The sequence below is a fragment of the Pezoporus wallicus genome, unplaced genomic scaffold, assembly GCF_028554395.1.
Source record: "Pezoporus wallicus isolate ANWC-B61680 ecotype Strahan unplaced genomic scaffold, APGP_CSIRO_Pwel_v1 contig_4710, whole genome shotgun sequence".
Lineage (NCBI taxonomy): Eukaryota > Metazoa > Chordata > Aves > Psittaciformes > Psittacidae > Pezoporus > Pezoporus wallicus.
Window position 1 is genome coordinate 3523867 of NW_026640647.1, and position 17674 is coordinate 3541540.

At 36.3% G+C, this 17674-nt stretch overlaps 2 protein-coding genes across 8 annotated transcripts in view; both read right to left on the minus strand.

The window, feature by feature from the left end:
- Positions 1 to 396: 396 nt before the first annotated feature.
- On the minus strand, positions 397 to 4137 carry CUNH2orf66 (chromosome unknown C2orf66 homolog). 2 transcript variants are annotated; one of them, XM_057419957.1, is made up of 4 exons: positions 4017 to 4137; positions 2776 to 2920; positions 1502 to 1689; positions 397 to 637 (listed from the first exon to the last, which is right to left on the minus strand). In XM_057419957.1, the coding sequence occupies exons 2-3, from the start codon at positions 2896 to 2898 to the stop codon at positions 1507 to 1509; spliced, it is 306 nt and encodes a 101-aa protein (XP_057275940.1). In that variant the 5' UTR covers positions 2899 to 2920; positions 4017 to 4137; the 3' UTR covers positions 397 to 637; positions 1502 to 1506. The 2 variants fall into 2 exon arrangements, with proteins under 2 accessions (XP_057275940.1, XP_057275939.1); XM_057419956.1 differs by lacking the exon at positions 4017 to 4137 and adding an exon at positions 3525 to 3663.
- Positions 4034 to 17674, minus strand: part of PGAP1 (post-GPI attachment to proteins inositol deacylase 1) — a 40145-nt gene continuing 26504 nt past the window's right edge. For 5 of the 6 annotated variants that reach the window (XM_057419946.1, XM_057419945.1, XM_057419950.1 and 2 more), the window contains 5 exons: positions 16915 to 17047; positions 15704 to 15754; positions 14244 to 14464; positions 13779 to 13883; positions 12689 to 12935 (listed from right to left, as the gene is read on the minus strand). In XM_057419946.1, the coding sequence (XP_057275929.1) occupies positions 12797 to 12935; positions 13779 to 13883; positions 14244 to 14464; positions 15704 to 15754; positions 16915 to 17047 (649 nt within the window). In that variant the 3' untranslated portion in view covers positions 12689 to 12796. Of the gene's footprint in view, positions 4168 to 12688; positions 12936 to 13778; positions 13884 to 14243; positions 14465 to 15703; positions 15755 to 16914; positions 17048 to 17674 lie in introns of those variants that run through there. The other variant, XM_057419947.1, reaches the window with a different exon arrangement.

The following is a 17674-nucleotide window of genomic DNA, read 5'->3' on the forward strand; positions in this document are numbered from 1 at the left end:
CTCTGCTCGCTGCCTCCCAGCACCCACGGGGGTGGGGTAAGAGGCGTGAGGGAAGCACGTCCGCTTCCGACACCGTGTTTTGTATCACCCCACGCTACTTTCACGTGAGAGGAGTTCCTTAACTTCATGCACGCACACAGTTGTCGTGCAAGCGGCTTAGTGCCAGGGGCACGGTCCGAAACGGGTGTGAAGAGGGTGGGTGTGAGGTACAAGTAGCCATCGCGCTCTGGGGGCTGTGCCAGGGCCCGTATTTCCCCGCTCCCTTCAGTCTCCCAAGGAAGCAGGAGACTGGTGGTAAGAGTATCTGAAAAACCCGAGGATGTCTAGTTCCAATAACGTGAAAGGTAACATTTATTTACCACTTTTGAACAAAGACACTTAGCGAGAGTTAACATACGCTGTTGCGCTCCTCATTTATTCACATCTAAACACACGTGGTTCTTCTAGGCACATTGTAATAGGCAAACATCGCACATTTGTCAATGGAAGGCAAATGTGCTACTTGCAACAAGACAGCAGATTCCATAGGTAAAAACTGTCAAAGCAATTGTCAAAGCAATCAATGAAGTTAAAAAGTCAAAGCAGTGATATTGTGCTGGGAAGGGGATCACTTCGAGTGAAGTTCAACACTTAATGCCTGGAAAAGAGAGGAGGAAAAACAAAACAAACAAAGGATGTGAGACAAATACAGAAGTATTTATATACACTGGCTGCAATACCCCAGCTGAATGCAGCAGACCTCTACCTCCAAAACCAGTTCTGAACACTGAAAAGAATGACTGAATTATGCAGTACAAACTACCTCCACCAGCGAGTCGCTTTCTCACTGCTGCTGTAACTTACAGGAGAGCTACAGCATCCCTTTTAAAGTCCGTTTTCATTTATTTATCATGAACAATACTCATTGTGCAGAGCAGGTTTTTTTTTTCCTGACAAAAAAATCTCGGTTGAATGAGAGCTTTGTGCTGAAATCTGAGTGCAGTCTTCATTGCGATTCAGGATAATATCAACCTTCAATTTTAGTCATAGAAATAAGGAAAACGGCATGAGTGGGCAAAGTTATAAAAGATAATGTATGATTTGTTAGTGCAGCATCTTATATCTAGATTAATTTTCTTAATAATATCATGGGAAACCATTAGTCTCAAGTTATAATTTATTTCTCAATTAATAATGTTTATCAGTTACCAAACTGCTGCATTCTATTACCTGTACATTTTCAGAATTCTTCTCCACATGAAAAGGAGGAGGAATAGAAAACAAGGAAGAAGTGGTGTATGTAGGTCTGCACAAGAGCCATGTGTTATTCTGCCAAAGTAGTACATACCTCATAAATCTCTTAACTATTTTAAACCCAATTCAGGCAAGAGTTACTACACATTTAATTTCTTCTGAAAATTAAGTTGTTTTTATACTTCAGAAGGAAACGAGAATCACTTGAATCCAAATCTTTTGCTTGGTTACATGTAACAACATTAGAGGAAAAAGCAGCATTGTTTACCTTGGTCAGCCTTTGAAATAATTCGGGAAAGAATTTTTCCTTTCTTCATAATCTGCAAATGCAGAAGCAACAGGGTCCGAGTAGAGCATGACAGGCCTTGGTCCTTCATTGTTCATGGTGAAAGTGGCTGGGAGCTTCCTGACATCAAGACCCCTGCTTGAAAAATAAGCCTGGAGTGTTCTGAAAAACTGAACATATTGCATATATGAAAATAAAGTGTGCCCAGCAGAGATTAATTATTTCCACTGACGAAGTACATCTATGTGTTCCTGTGTGGGATGAAATCCTCTACCTTGGCCATAAACTAGTACAATATAGACAATATAATTCAGACATGTCCACTCTGTTCATGGCTTGTACACGCGACATGGCATCAAAAGTTCACCAACTGCTTACTGACCATCTCTACTCCCCACTGAACCCCAGAGGATTCAAACTGTCTAGTAAACCAGGCACAGCAAAACCCTTGCTCAGAGCAAACACTGCAGTTGTGTTAGACATTTCTCTAAGAGTTAGCAATAGTGGGTAATTGATTTGAATTGGTCCCTTAGATCACTTAAAAGCAGAAATTAATGCTTCTTAAGCATTAATTTCCTTAAGCATGCAAGGAAAAATTGTGGGAAACTGATATTTTTTCTTCACAAATTGCTCATAACATCTTGCAAGTGTTCTCTTAATTCTCTTATCTTCTTGAAGTACAAATGTGCAGTCAATCAACAGAGTACACATTTGAGAGGAACATAATCACAGACTGATTTGGTTGGGAAGGGACCTAGAAGATCATCTAGTTCCAACCCCCTTGCCAACAGACCAGGTTGCTTAAAGCCCCATCCTACCTGGCCTCGAACACTTCCAGCCACTCTCGGGGCAACCTGTGCCAGTGCCTCACCACCCTCACAATAAAAAACTTCTTCCTAATATCTAATCTAAATGCACCCTTGTTATTATGATAATAATCATTCCTCTTCTGTTTCATAAACCAGGTGCTTGTATAAACATAATACATCTTTAAAAACTAAAGCCACTGGATGGAAATATAAGGCAGATTTATGCCCTACTGCACACTGAGAATGTCTCTTCAGTTAAGGGGTACATCTTGACTGAAGAATGCTCATCCAGTTGGTTGTTATTGACTACACAAAGTGCACAGTTACATTACACAGCATTTAATGGGCCCCTCTTAGCTTTAAATTTAGAAGGTAAAAAAATTCTCATGATGGAAAGTAAAAAACCCCCACAAAACTTGGGCTATCTGTCTTGCAACATTTCCTTACCAGGTCTCTGTTTCTAGGGTTATCTAGAGGTTTCCATTTTTCTTCTGGTTGGAAAGGAGCACCCTTTACCAGTCCTCTCACAGCCACTACTGTATATAGACCCAGCAGCACCACTTTCCACATGCTGAAGAGATGAACAGACTATCTGTAAGAAGGACAACGAACCAGACTTCTTAAGTCATAGAGAGCTGTCACTGGTAAAAAAGAAAGCAAGCACAACAGTCCAGTGGAATGCTGACAATAATTTAGTCACGGCAAGGAAAATCTGCCTCCTGCAGATTACGTCCATGCGCTATCAAAGCTTCTTTGTTTTCCTAGTACTAATGTACTAATACATTTCCTAGTACTAATGTATTAAGAAGAACGAATTATCCTAAGGAAGTGCTTCCCATACCAAAGCTATTTTTCTAGACACTGGATTCTCTTTTGAGAGGGACTAGAATGACATTTAACAAAAATTATTTACATTTGTAGATTTACGTTGGTTATTACCTACAGTCATTTACATTGGCTCATCAGTTACAGCATCAGATCTTTGTGTGCACCAAGAAATACGGCTTGAGATCCAGATAACTCACTTTTAAAAATGGCATTAAATGAAAGCGTACTACATACATTAATAAATGCAATAACAACATAGCCTGGTGTAACCCACTAAAGACCCATTTTTACAACTTGATTCAAGGACGGGGGGGTGGAGGGAAGGAAGAAATCATTCTCCCTTTCACATTCTTTAAAATAAAGCTTACCAGTGAATTTGGCTCTGGCTTGCCCCTTCTTGGTTAGTCTCCTTGTAATCTGTGAACAAACTGATCTCTGCACTTATATTTCTAGTGGACTGTAGGTGGGTGTCAATGACGTTAGCAGGAGTTCAAAAATACAGTAATGATTCCATTTCCATCCATGACATAAAGACCCTTGAGAATTTCATCCTTAATACTCTGAAGACCTGTTGCTATCGAACAGTGCAGTTAAAATTCCTCTTCCCTAAGCCATATTGCAGAAAATTGGTGGTAAGCATATAAGAACTTTAAAACAATTCCCAGGAGAGATAGCAGAGATTTAATTAATTAGCCACATCTCTAGAATGGTAGCTAACAGGTAATTACAGCTGGTTGAATGGTTTTCAAGCAAGACGAGATATGGATCATTTTCTTGATGCTGGACAGACATAGAGAGAGAGTAAGGTCTGTTTCAAGATCCAAAATCATAACATTTTAATGGAAGTGTTGCTTTCCTACCTTGGCTTTATCAGCAGTTAATATCCTCTTGTCAGACTAGAAACTAAGACAAAGACTGCAATGAGGACTATGTTAATTTACCTTTGCCTTATTCCATAGCTTTCTTCAGCTCCAAGTTTTTGCTTACAATTTCATTATACTCTTGTCTCTGCTATTTAGAGTATACTTTACTTAGTATCACATAAAATATCTCTAAATAAACACGTTAAAACTAAAGATATTTGACCGTTATCTCACTCCAAATTATAGACATTTATTTCTGACTAGATGCTTTACATCTTTGTTTGGTTTAAATTTTGAAAGCAAAACAAACGCCTAACACCAGCCTTCCAGGCAGGCAAAGTTGTGGACATCTAAACCTCATTAGCGACACAGTAAACAAAATCCTAGCAGGGTTGTTGTCATGACTGCAATAACATATAAAAATACAAATCAATTTATCCAGCTTGTATATTATTCTACAGACTTGGAATAGAAAAAATATTTACACCCCCATCTATTACTTTTCATAATAGACAAGTTCCAGATACTAGACTTATTGAGAACCAGAACAACAGCAGAAACAGAACTTGTAAATAGGCAGGGCCCAATGTAAGGAAACTCTCTGGTGATTTTCTAGGTAAATACTTTATTCTAGTTTAATTTTTTGCATAAACATAATGAAGTCATCTGTAAATGTGAAACAAGTTTTATTACCTTCGTAACTTAGGCAGTTTGGTTGACTGATGAAGTATGCAGCTATGCAAGAGATCAGTTAGCATATGGGGGTTGGACTAAGATGATCTCCAGAGGTCCCTTCCAACCCTAATGATCCTGTGATTTTGTGAGCTGTCTTTAAAAAAAGAAGAACCTACAAACTTGCATTGTTGCTTTCTGAGCTATGTGTGTTTGAGAAACTGAGCTAAAAGTCTGTTTAGACTTAGTGCTCATTTTAATGCATGTTTCTTTCATGGTGTTTCGGTTTGTTTTTTTTTTCCGTTTGTGGTTATTTTTTTGTGGTTTGGGGTTTTTGTTGTTGTTGCTGTTAGTTGGTTTGTTTGCTTGTTTGGGTTTTTTGTTGGTTTTGTTTTTTAAGATGATTACATTATAGCTCTTTCCTTCAGTGAAGTACAAGCAGAACACGTATTACAATACTATTAGTACAGTTACACTGATTGAACAAAATTGCATCCTCCTTTGAGAACAGTAGCTACTTTAACAAACACTTTCCAAGCTAGATGTCAGTGTGATGCCTTTTTAATGCAGCCAAATTTAAGCATTAGGTCTTCTTGACAAATTAAGTATATAGACACACATAGTCAGTAAATGGAATCTTTTGCAAGTGGCTGCACTAATTATCTAGCCCTTATGGCATGGTAATGTTCATGTGTGTTTGAATGAAACTGCACTGAAGCTGAAGATGCATGTAGCACTGTTTGTTCAGTTTCATGCAAGTTAATTCAAGAAGGTAAAAAATCTAAAACCAATTAGTTTAGCTGAGAACAAGTTTTATACACATTGCTCTATATAAACTATATTATTCACCAAACATTTTCCATCTTATTGCATTACTGATTCATGATAGCAAGGCACGTATAATATGCATGAAGGAAGACATTAAGACAGGTTTCATCAGGGATGACCTTTATTGTACTCTATTTGAGATGGGGGAAAAAAGTGTCTGTGACTTAAAAGTACTGCTCTAATCACCATGCTCTTTTATTCACTGTTTTTATTTTCTGCGTAGAATCCCAAGGGAAGGAAAAGCACCAAACTGCTCCACATGAGTACCTGAGCAAAGACTGAAGGCAAACAAACATTCATCACAACACTCATTAGTGTTTGTACAACAGAAGTACAAGTAACATCCACAACACTCCACAGAGTATGAGAGGTAAGTGGCATTTTTTGTGAATTACAACCATTTGTATTAATGCAATCATGTCAGAACACCACACAAAAATATACAGAAGTGTTTGTTTAGCAGAGCATATGCTATACAGTGCTCTTTTTAGTCATGCATACTTAGGTAAAAAAAAGACAAGTAAAAAAATGTGAAGTATACACTGTAGACAGGGAAACCACCAAACAAAATACAAACATACCAGAGTAGCTCCCACTCAAGTTGCCCTCAGCTTCAGCAAAAAGTACCAGCATCTAAAAGCACAGTTTTTAAAGATGCTGAGATTTCCACTTTCTGCAGTTTCAACATTAGCTGAAGGCAGCTATTCTCCAAGGTTGTCAGCTTCACACAGACAAGGACTTTGCCAAAGCTCATCACACATTGTATGATCTGTATTTAAGAATTCAGTTACAAACATTTTAATAAGCACAATCATTTATTATAGCATTATTCAAACATTTACAGCGAAGACGCTGTCAGCATCTCTAGAAACATGTAACCGTTAAGAGTTCGTTCCACCTACAACATCAGATTTACGCTTGCTGAAAGCAGGGGAAGAGTTAAAAATATGTAAGACAGGCTGCTTGTGAACTGATTTTTCCCAAAAATGTAATTTTTGGGAAACTCATGTAATTTAATAATAATAAACACAATTTATGAAATCTGTGTTCTTTGAAGTTTTAAGTCCTCACAAAACCAACCAAACAACAGCACCCTCCCTCCCATCAAACTACCCAAACCAGGTATTTTGGCCAACATTATTCTGACTTGGTGCTTGGAAAAACAACTAAAAGCTAAGTAGGGAATCATGTTGCTAGGCCTAGGTTACACAGCTTTTCTAGACTAATCACCATATATGATTAAATTATATATTTAATCGCCTTAAAGGTAGCTCTGCCCTCTCAGTGATTTTAATACTAGACTGTTCCTCTATTCCTGTAGCTAAAAACTCACCAGTGGTTAGGATTACTGAAACATCATCACAAAAGAAAGAAGAGAAAGTTAGGTGACCAGGACAAGAGTTTTTAAGAGTGTTAAATTAACATACAGAAAGAAGTAGCAGAGAAGACAAAAACTGCATGTTATCTGCTGTGCCACAGCAACAGCAGCATCATGGCAGCCAGGGTCAAGTTAGTTCTCAGTGAAAGAAGGTTAATAACTTGGATTTGTACTGCTTCAACCAATTACTGTGATCAGCTGACATGCAAGCAGTCTCCGTGCATATCTAAATATGCCACAGTTCAATGATAAGCTTTGAGATGGCATCTTTATTCAAGACTCGGGATTATATAGTACCAATATGGGGTGGGGTCAAAATCAAAACTGAAGAACAAATGTTTGAAAAATAATTTGACACACAGACTTTGAAGTCGAGACAGATATCTGAGACATTTTAGTTCCTTTTTGTCTCTTTTTGACTTGAGAAACTAAGGTTAGCTAAAGCTTTATAATTTGGATTGGTGTGATTCCAAACCACAAATATACTGGACTTGTCATAAATCTTCATTTCTGTAAGGGTAAAAGGGGATTAAGATAATTTTTTAAGAGTATTTTCCCCAAATCAAGTTTCAGTATGATCCACACAAATATTTTTGGTCAATTTCAAAAACTGAATATAAGGCTACAGAAGCCCACAGGCTACAGTTAAGAGTGTATTCATTTACTGGTTTAAGGCACAGTACTTTTGTTTGCTCTAGAAAGCTACCAGTTTCAAGTCACAGTGAGGAATTTCACATTTCAGTTTTGGTCTGGCACTGTAATTATATGTGTCGTGTCTACTATGTGTAAAATATTTCAGTTGTCAGGTGCTGCAGTCTCGAATACTGTTTTCACACTCAAAGTGACGTAAGTGGAAAATACTGAAGCCTGGATTCTGAATAGAGCCCAAAGTAGGGCACTTAAAATTTAATAAAACCAAACATCAACACACTTGCATGTTTAATACTTTATGTATACCCTGAAATGATTGAAGTTGGAGGGAAAAAGAGTCTTTGCTGGTATTTCAACAAACATGCAAAACTTCAACAGCCTACAGCAGAACAACAGCCTACAGAACAGCTGCTGTGTATCTTCACTAAGGCAGTCATGGTCGCTACTATTACTGTGACATTATAGTTTACCACAGCAGAATGATACTGCAGACCAAGGACAGTTGCATACAGAAGGAGGAACTGGAATGATATGCCACCAAATAAAAAGTTTGTGTGTGCCATTCCTGACTTTCACAGGCACAAAATTAGCTCCAATACCACACAGATTCCTGCAGGATCCAGACCACAACCTGCCAATAACTGCAGAGAGGCTTACCAGATTTGTTTAGGACAGCATGTGTAGCAAAATCTGTCTGCATTTAAGAATTCAGAGGGAGACCCAGTGAAATTGAAGTCAAAACATCACAACTTTGAATCAGGTTTTCATGCTACAAGGTAATAAGCATGTAATTTAAGGCAGTTACATGCTTAGATACCTAAAAAATTGAGGTGCTCAGGTCTACTTAAGTAAAAGCTATAGAACATTCTCCTTAAATGCTTAAACTTTATTTGTTAAAGCAGTAATGTTTATTAACGAGATGAAACATACAGATTTTGTTTGAGCTTTAAGATAAGTGAGCTGATTAAAAGCTTTAAATACATTCTTCCATAAGTAAGAATATACATCAGAAAACATAGTATTTGTAAAAGGTTTTCAAATAAACTTTTAGAGATTTTAAGGATTCTGTTACGAATACTAGTTTAAGGATCTGGCTTTAAAAAAAAGGTAGAAAAACTATTTGACTTTAACATAAAACTGAATCTGCTTTCAATTGTCATCCGCACACATTTCCAGAGGTATACAAGAGCAACATCTAGCTTTGGTGACAAAAGTATGTCTCTCCTAAAGGAATGGTGATGAAAGTTTAAAAACCTTTTACAGTACAGTGCCAAGTGCTTATACAAGCTAGCCTGATTATCTCTCAGAGTAAAAAAAAAATAATTTAAAGAGTCAAAGCTGTAAATTAAGTGACTAACATTCATTATGAAGTAGAAAATTAGCATTAGAATTTAGTCTGGTTTACAGCCATCAGTCTTCTAGTAGTTTAGTGACTTAAAACAGCAGTACAATTATCGTACAGACACTATAACCACTTACAAAAACATTTTCAGTAACTCAGAGTATTGATGGTCTGTAAATATCCGTGTCTTCTTCCTTGGCATAAATAAGACAAAAGTCTAAATACACCCATTAGTGTATTGAAATAAGCTTAATCTCATGAAAGCTTCTCACATGTCTACATTTATTCACAGCACATAATTGACTTCATTCTGTCCTGTCAAAAGTTAAGTAACAAGTCCTTAACCTTGTTACTAGCAAACACACGGAAAATTAGACTGCGAATTAAACACTGATATATGCAACAATGCTTTTTGGTGTGTTTAAGTATCAATATATTTTATTATTTTTAAATGCTGACCTTAGGTACAGTCGAAAAGCTCACTTAGACACACAAGCTGTCTCTGTCTTCTGTGATATATTACTATTGCCTTGTTTAGGGTTTTGTTATTTGTTTTAAAACTTTGCAAATTAATGTTTTGGAATTAATTGCTACATGCATCAGCTCACTCAAAACCACAAAATGAGAGCATAACTCTGAGGAATATTATTAACTTGTATTTCAGTTACTGCAATTTTTTTTTGAAACAAAACAAAACAAAGCCCCCCAAAACAATCCCCTTTTAACACAATGCTGAAACATGACATACTGCAACCAACTTTTAAATCAAAACTGAAAATATCACTTTTGGGCAACATTCATTCACTCAGTTTCAAGGTACATTTGGTAATTCAGTTAAGAGGTAATGGTTTTTCCTCACCAGAAAAATACAGACCTTTTATAAACTGTTAGCTATAGATGTAGCTATAATGATTGCAGTGTGATAAGACTATGATGAACACGTTCGATCATATCAGCCAGAAAATATTACAGACTTCAAGAGCAATTCAGTGTATGGAGATGTCACTAAAGCTTCTTATTGAATCTCCCTCTGCCCCTGCCAAAGAAAGATGCTGCTGTACATATAAGCTGTACCTAAAATCAGTGACATTTGGTACTCTAAGTTCTTACCTGTTTCTTTTTTTTAAAATTCTGTTTCTGATAGCTTATAAAAAATTAGAAAGAGGTACAAGAGAAGAAAATAGTGGCTTAATCTCAACCTAAATGTTTATGTGGCATAATTTCCATCTAAATGTGATGAACATCCACATGGATAAAGAACAATGGGTCTGCCAAATTAATACTGTAACTTCTGAAGGAGAACAACAGAATTTGGGTTTGCATGATAATAGAAATCTCCCCTTCCAGAGCAGAGGTCTAATCCATTACAAGTTAATTTGGGTCTCAATCTTCTCCCACACAGACTAGATAATCTAAAATTTAAAGCAGAAACTGGAATATTAATTAAAGGTACTAAGACACATTACAATATATTTGCCAAAGCTGTTTTATAGATGCAGCCCACTCATAATAAGGGATACTTACACTTCCTCATATACACAATTAGAAGTATTTATATTGGTTTAGCCTATGTTTCTGCAGCGATTATAATTACAAACAGTGGCAGAACCAGACATTCACATAACAGAAGTCTCTTCTCCAAAAGTAGTAACAATCAATCAGTATATTTTACCTGAAAAACAATTTCAGACTGTTGCAAACTCTTGCATTTTCAGAATGGCAACTAGGCATCCTCTCTCAGAAGGGGATTAATTGTTCTCTGGGCTTGCTCTAAGCCTATCCCCCTCCTCTGATTATACAGAAAATTTAGTTGGGATCAGACACCTAAGCTCTCAGAGAGAACCGTCTGCTCTCTTTATTCTGATTATTATTTTGTTCTACAAACAACAACAAATGCATTTGTGCATAAAGAGTCCATTAAAATGACAAAACAAAATCAGTGGTATATACAGTTGTAAACCAAAACTATCGTGAAGGCCAAGGAAAATTATCATTCACAGAAATCAGATCCTTTCACAGACAGCCTTTTACCAGCCCCGATGCAGTGCTGCCACCATCTTTCATTCACAGCTACTTGAAAGTAGAATAGCTACTCTATTCTTGTATGTCTGAACAGCAATTATTAAGTTAAACCAACTGGTGGATTTCGCTACAAGTATATTTAGACACAAATTATCTTACATACATATACTGTAGCATACATTTGACTACAAAGTATCAAGATATAATCTATTGAAATAACTTTTCCCATTTATAGACACTATGTATAATCTAACCTTTTCTAAAACAGGTTAAGACCAGAATACCAGCACACAGATTACTGATAGCAGTGACAGTGGTCTGGTTAACTACAGAAGTTCTACACAGTTAAAGCAGTTTGAATGACTTAGCGATAATCTGAACTGCTGACTTGCATATAAGCACACGAAACACATGCTTACTTCACATTTGTCCTTCATTTCAGAAAGTTACTGTTCGAATTCTTTCCAGCCATCTCAAATTCATTGACCCTAACAACACACTAGAACTAACTGAGGCACTTCAGGCAAGATTAATGAGATACCATAAAATTAATGGGTCAGGCTGGCTGTACTACTGTATCAAGAACATACTTGATTGACTGCAGGTAGCAGATTTCCTCTTATTATTCATGTAATCTAATATTTCCATATGAAGATAGCAGCTATCTTGGACAGAGCTGAGACAGCTAATGCAGAAGCAAGTAGTAGGCTCATCTCTATGCAAAATCAATGCATCATTATCACCTAATGGCTACTGAGATTTCTTCTGTTGGCAAAACACAAACCCAGGGGACAGAATTCCTTACACAAAGGTATTTTAGGATTTGTTATAAATGGCAGTCACTGTAGCATCTAGGCACTAATACTTTATACAGAGCTAAAAATTATGGTCAGTTTTTCCCACTATTAATTGTTTGTTCACATGAGGAAGTTAGCACTGTATGGCAGGGCATGAGTTGTTGTTAACTATTTCATATTAATTTCATGTATGGATATTTGTTATGAGACAGCTGATTGAGAAGAGGAAAAAAGCCCTGCCTTGTCTATTTGGAAACAGTGTGTTTACAGCAACTGCACCATAAAAACACACCATACCTCAGCGTTTGCTAGCTTCTACATATGGACAAGGTCCAAGGAGTGATTTCAGAATTGACAAAATTCCAGAGAAAACTGACAATGTTTTAAAACAACATTACAGCAAATTATTTATGAATCTGCTGGTATCCTTCCTGAATAGAAAGCTACACAGAATATTGTTGTTCTCTCACAAAAAGTAAAATGTGTAAGACTTCCAATAATCTCACAAATGTTCAATTCATACTGATTGAACAAATGATCTGATAGAAATAACAGTTTTAAATAAGCAGTACATTCTAGTCTGTCTAGTCACAACTGTGGCAGCTTTTAAATGTAACATAAAATGATTGAAAGTATACTTGGTTGTGTAGTTTTTGTGATAGTCACAGTGTGCTTGAAATGTGTTGAGTTTTAACCAGCATAATTTAGACCTGCAAGAGATGCAAGTTCAGAACATATGCACTGTATGGCATAGTGAGTAAAAAAAAGTCCATTTCAGCAAAGAAGTGTAGTTAAATACCAGAGTGTCTACAAGGCTAACAGTACCAAGATGTTACACTGATACGATTTATGTGCTTAGACACAACAGTTAATTAACTTTTCACAGTCAGGAAATAAACACCATGAAAAAACTTCTAAGCAACATGAACAGAACCACAAACTTCCCATAAAGATTCACAGTTCTGTCCCTTTTCCCATAGAATGTAAACTAAGGATGGTATTGACTTAGGCATTCCTTTGTTGAAATTTGCCTCATCTCCAATGATCAGTTTCTGGGCTGCGCTGTTCTTTCTATGCATAACAAATGTTACACAACACAACACAGCACGTGTAGAAGAAGAAAAAAAGTCACGAAGTCTGGTACTTTGTATAAATGCATTCGTCCAAAGGCCAGCATCGCAACAGACAAGGGAAGTGGAACTTTGGCTGCGATCTTCAAGAGTTTACTGTAAGAATATAAAGAAAAATTGCCAGTTTTGTAGCCACATATGCAGAAGGTACTCAAATACCATGTTTCACTTTCTTTTGAAAAGTAATTTCTAGATTTCAAGACTTTGTTAATTTTTAATAAGGGAACAAATAGGTCTAACTGGCAATAACAACATGCCTAAGAAAGAAAAATTATTCCAAAAGACTGATAAAATGTAATTTAAAAATATATTCATTTAGAAAGAAGACAAAGATTTAATGTTTTACATCATTTGAATTAACAGGTACTGGTCAAGAGGATAAACTATATTGGTTATTATTCATTGTCTTTCATGAGGCACTGACTAATTGTATATCTGAACAAGAAACACTATTACTGTCAACAAAAACAAGAGCTCAAAACTTACTAATCCAGTAGAAAGCACATTTCCTTCCACAAGTGTGTCCATACAGAGGAGTCACAGAACTTAAGTATACTGGTTTAGAATCCACTTTTCCTTGTAACATTTTGACAACCACTGCTAAATGCATTAGGATTCTGTATCCTTTGGAAGGATTCAATGAATTATGAATGAAAAAGTCACAGTTAAAGAAGACTTTTTGTGATCGATGGTTCAGATAGCAAATACTTCATTTAAGTCCATGTGGTAAACAGAGATGATTTTCTCAGGTTGGGTAAACTACAGGTAATTTGCATGCATTTTATTTAGTCTTTAAGATTTAACCATACAAGTTGATGAATCTCTGTGTAGGCTGAACAGTTATATGTCTGTGCAGCATAAATTAACTTTTATCACACAAATGAAGTAGTAAGAACAAAGCAGGGAAACAAAAACTGGAGATTAGGCTACATACAATACCTTGATTTCACTTCAGAGGAACTTGAATTCATGAGAATTTCTAAAATGCATGTGATGATAATAGCTGTAGATCTACATGGATCAGGATCAAGTTTAACATTGTACCTGCAAAGAAACAGTTTAAAAAGCATGTTATTTCTAAGCTAGGCTTCCAAATAAAAAAACTACTTGAGAACAAGCATGTGCTGATAACAACACACACACATGAAATACATATGGAATTGCAGCCAGATTTTAAATCCTTTCTGAAGCATTACTTTCTTCAATGGATCATTGATTCACTTAACACCTACTTATACCATAACATAAATCAGACTGTGTAGAAAAAAAATCCAATTACAATATCAAAGAGTTCTGTTAATTATAAGGTAGCTGATCATGTAAAGAGTCAAATGTTAGCATTTTTTATTATCTTCCAAGTTTCATATTCTTTTCTTCAACCTTACTGGCAATTTAAGAAGTTACCTGAGATTTTTTAACCAATAAATTAAGGATGGCAAGTTGAGCAGCACAATCCATGTGAATAAATTGAGAATTGTAACATGCATCTTAAGACTGTTAACAGCTTCAGCAATGGTACTGCTGGAAAGAGACTGTGTTGCTTCTGGAATACTGTCCACTGAACTCTGGTTTTTGACTGTGTGTATCCTGGAGTTCTGTGAAGTTTCTTTTGAGCAGCCTGAATCCTGAAAATAAAAGACATTAGTCAAAATCATGACTTGTAAGAACAGGGAGGAGGGAAAAGCTATCAAAACAGTATCATACCACCTCCATTTTAAGAAGAAAATTTGCAGTTTATGCCTCAAAAAACAAAAGTTCAATAGTTTAGATTTAAAGCATCTAGATTTATACAGAAATTTCTCATGCACTTATAGCTTATATGTCTTTGGAAGAAAATAATAGAAAGTGGAGATGCCCTGACAATGCAGTGATAAGAAATGGAGTTTCTGGATGGAGGAAGAACAGAATAAAAGGAGTAATAAAGCACGTCGGTGAAAAATCACAGATGATCATTCATGGGAAAAGATACAGGAGGTAATGCAACTGCAACAAGAAGTAAAATACCAGCTGTAGGAATAAATAACATAGATAAACTAATGAGTTGGCAGATGCTGTATTCCAACAGAAAAAAAAAAAACACAAAACCCAAAACAACCCCAAACCACACAAATGAAACAAAACAAAACTATATGGACAGGGAAGAAGGGAAAGAGAGGATTTAAAATTAAACACACAAAAGCCACTCAAAGAAAACCATAGAAAACTATCAACAACTTTTTCTGGCAGACTGTTTTTTTAAACTATGTTCTATGTTTGCAAAAAATAACAGGTAGGTATTAAATGCTTATATCCACACCTGCTTACATCGTAGATCTTACACCTTAAAGTAACTGGAAAAAAGAAACTAAGTTCACAGTGCATGAAATCTCAATGCTTCTTTTTAAACAGCTCCAAAATATATTGCAGCCCATAGCCATCTAATAAGTCGTATTTGTCATCTCCCAGTTAAAAAAATCCCCCTAAACTCCACAAACTACCTATCTGGAAAAAAAAAGTATGTACCTTTAGTATAGACGTTACCTAGAAATTCTTCTTTTAGGTAAGACATGCATAATCAAACCCCAACATTTAGACAAAAACCATTGTTGCTCTGTATGTATTCATAGATTAAATTTTCTTAAAGATACTTCAGACAAGTTTGCACTGCAGTGATCTTGAACAGGGAATGCCATGGTCACATGCAATGGAACAGGCTACTCATGCCCTGGCTTTTCTTTCACATTATGCACACAGTAAGTAAACTACAGCCATCCAGTCATCACAGCACAACTTAATACTGCACCAAGGCAAGATGATAACAATTCATAATTCATAGGTTTGCCAGGCAATTTTTGGTCACAGTTCTGAAGAGGAAACAGACCTACCCCACTGAGCGTGTTTTGTTCTGCTTTTACATTCATGTGCAGTTTTATAACCTGCAAAACAAACAGTTCAGCTTTCTTAATAATGCTTCTTCACACAAAAGCCATAGTTAGAAGAAAAAAAGAAAAATGGGGTTAGTTTTTGTCTCTTTTTATAGTTAGATGATTCCAGGGTCCCAGTGGAGCTGCAAAACAAGAATTCCCTCTGCCTTTTTTATCAGCGGTACCCAAAGTGCTCTATTAAAGAAGGATTTCCAAGCACAGAGAGAAAACTTAAGCTGCTCTGCTTTCTCCCCTTTCACTGTGCTCAACAGAGAATACAGAGTAGAAAAACTGGCATACTCATCACCTCCTCCTGCTAATTCAGTTCTACTTCACTTTCTGCAGAAACCCATAAATGGGCCACACAGGAACCATATCAGATTTACTGCAGAAGGGCAAGTGTTGTCAGCATGGGGACATCCTTCACAGGGTAACCTTGTGTCACAGAGAGCTCAATTAGAGATAGCACTGTTCCTCAGGCTCTGCTTTCAGCTGCCACCTATCTGCTTCAGATCACCTGTAAGTTGCTCTGCTTTGTGCCCCTACTTCCAGACACATGCTCCAATGCTCCCCTAGTAGCTAAGTATAGTAGCTGATTTAACAGCTATATAACCGTAGGGTGAATCAGGTAAGTTAGAAGCTCTGATGCAAAGAAGACCATGGAAACTGAATGGCAGGGACTAAATATGGATCTTCGTGGCACTACACAAACGATTATATTAGACATAAAATAAGACTATCCTAGTTCTACAATATATAGACCCTCCTTCCTTTTACTCCATGAAGATTTGGGGGAAGTCTTTACAGACAGAAAAAGTATTCTACAGAACATATCAAGTCAAACCTTTGCTAAAGTTTCTCTTCAAGGGAGTTAACTAGTCTTTGATTTTAGAACATTACCTACCCATAAGTTAAAAACTGCAATGATATGTGGGCATACGGGACTGTGCATTTCTTTAGAAGTGTTATCAAAAGAAGAAAAATAATTCTAAAAATTACAAGATTAAAAAAGTCTAATAAGTTCAAAGCCGACCCATTTCAAGTATGCAAATAACATTTCTTTTAAGCACAAACCATGGTAATCTGTAGTTTTGCTTTTAACATGGGGTTAATTCAAAGCATACTAAATTTTTAATTCAGTTTTCAATTCAAAATGTTTAGCCTTTCAGTACCTTAAACAAGTATTGAAGATAAACAATGACTACAGCAAGTGCACCACAAGTGATCCAGCTAACTAGAGCAAGGGATAACGCCCCACAGAATCTTCTGGGTGTAATCAACTTATCTTTTTGAAGCACAGGAGGTCTATGAAAAGAAACAAAAACTGCTGTTACACTTTTGCAACAACACCAGACCTACAAAGATAAAACATAATTCTGTTTCCTGAATGACTGGAAAGAGTCAATTTTTCCTGAATATTGATTAAACACAGGAAAAATAAAGTTAAGACAAATTTTAACACATATACCAACACCTACATAAAGTAATTGCAAGAAAAACTTTCATATTAAATGAACAAAACTATCTTGAAAAAAGCATTCTAGAATGTATGTCTGCAATGTATTATTTTTACTTCATTTGGGCAACATAGAGGAATTATCATTGAATATAAAACATTAGGTAATGCTAACTACAGATCTGCAGTTAGCAGATCTGACAGCAGTTAGATCAGTCACCAAATTCTTCTGTTCAGCCCAAGAGAAAAGTATCTAATTGCTGCAGAGATGCATCACAAAAGTGACTCCTATAGACACATTACCGCACTGCAGCATTCAGTTATCATACAACAAACAGTATATAACAGAAAATCTCCAAGAGATTAATTCTGTGACAAACATTCTTCCCAGACAGGAATTTCTGCTAACTCATAGTCTGAGACACAGAAAAGCTTATTTGAAGTTTGTGGGGTCCAGCTGATATGACTAACAGGCA

What these genes read in the sequence shown, in the direction of transcription:
- CUNH2orf66 (XM_057419957.1), bottom strand. Translation starts at nt 2,898, where the DNA reads ATGTGGAAAGTGGTGCTGCTGGGTCTATATACAGTAGTGGCTGTGAGA. An exon ending in ACCCTAGAAACAGAGACCTG is followed by an intron (nt 1,690 to 2,775) that starts GTAAGGAAATGT and finishes CAATATGTTCAG; the next exon opens with TTTTTCAGAACACTCCAGGC.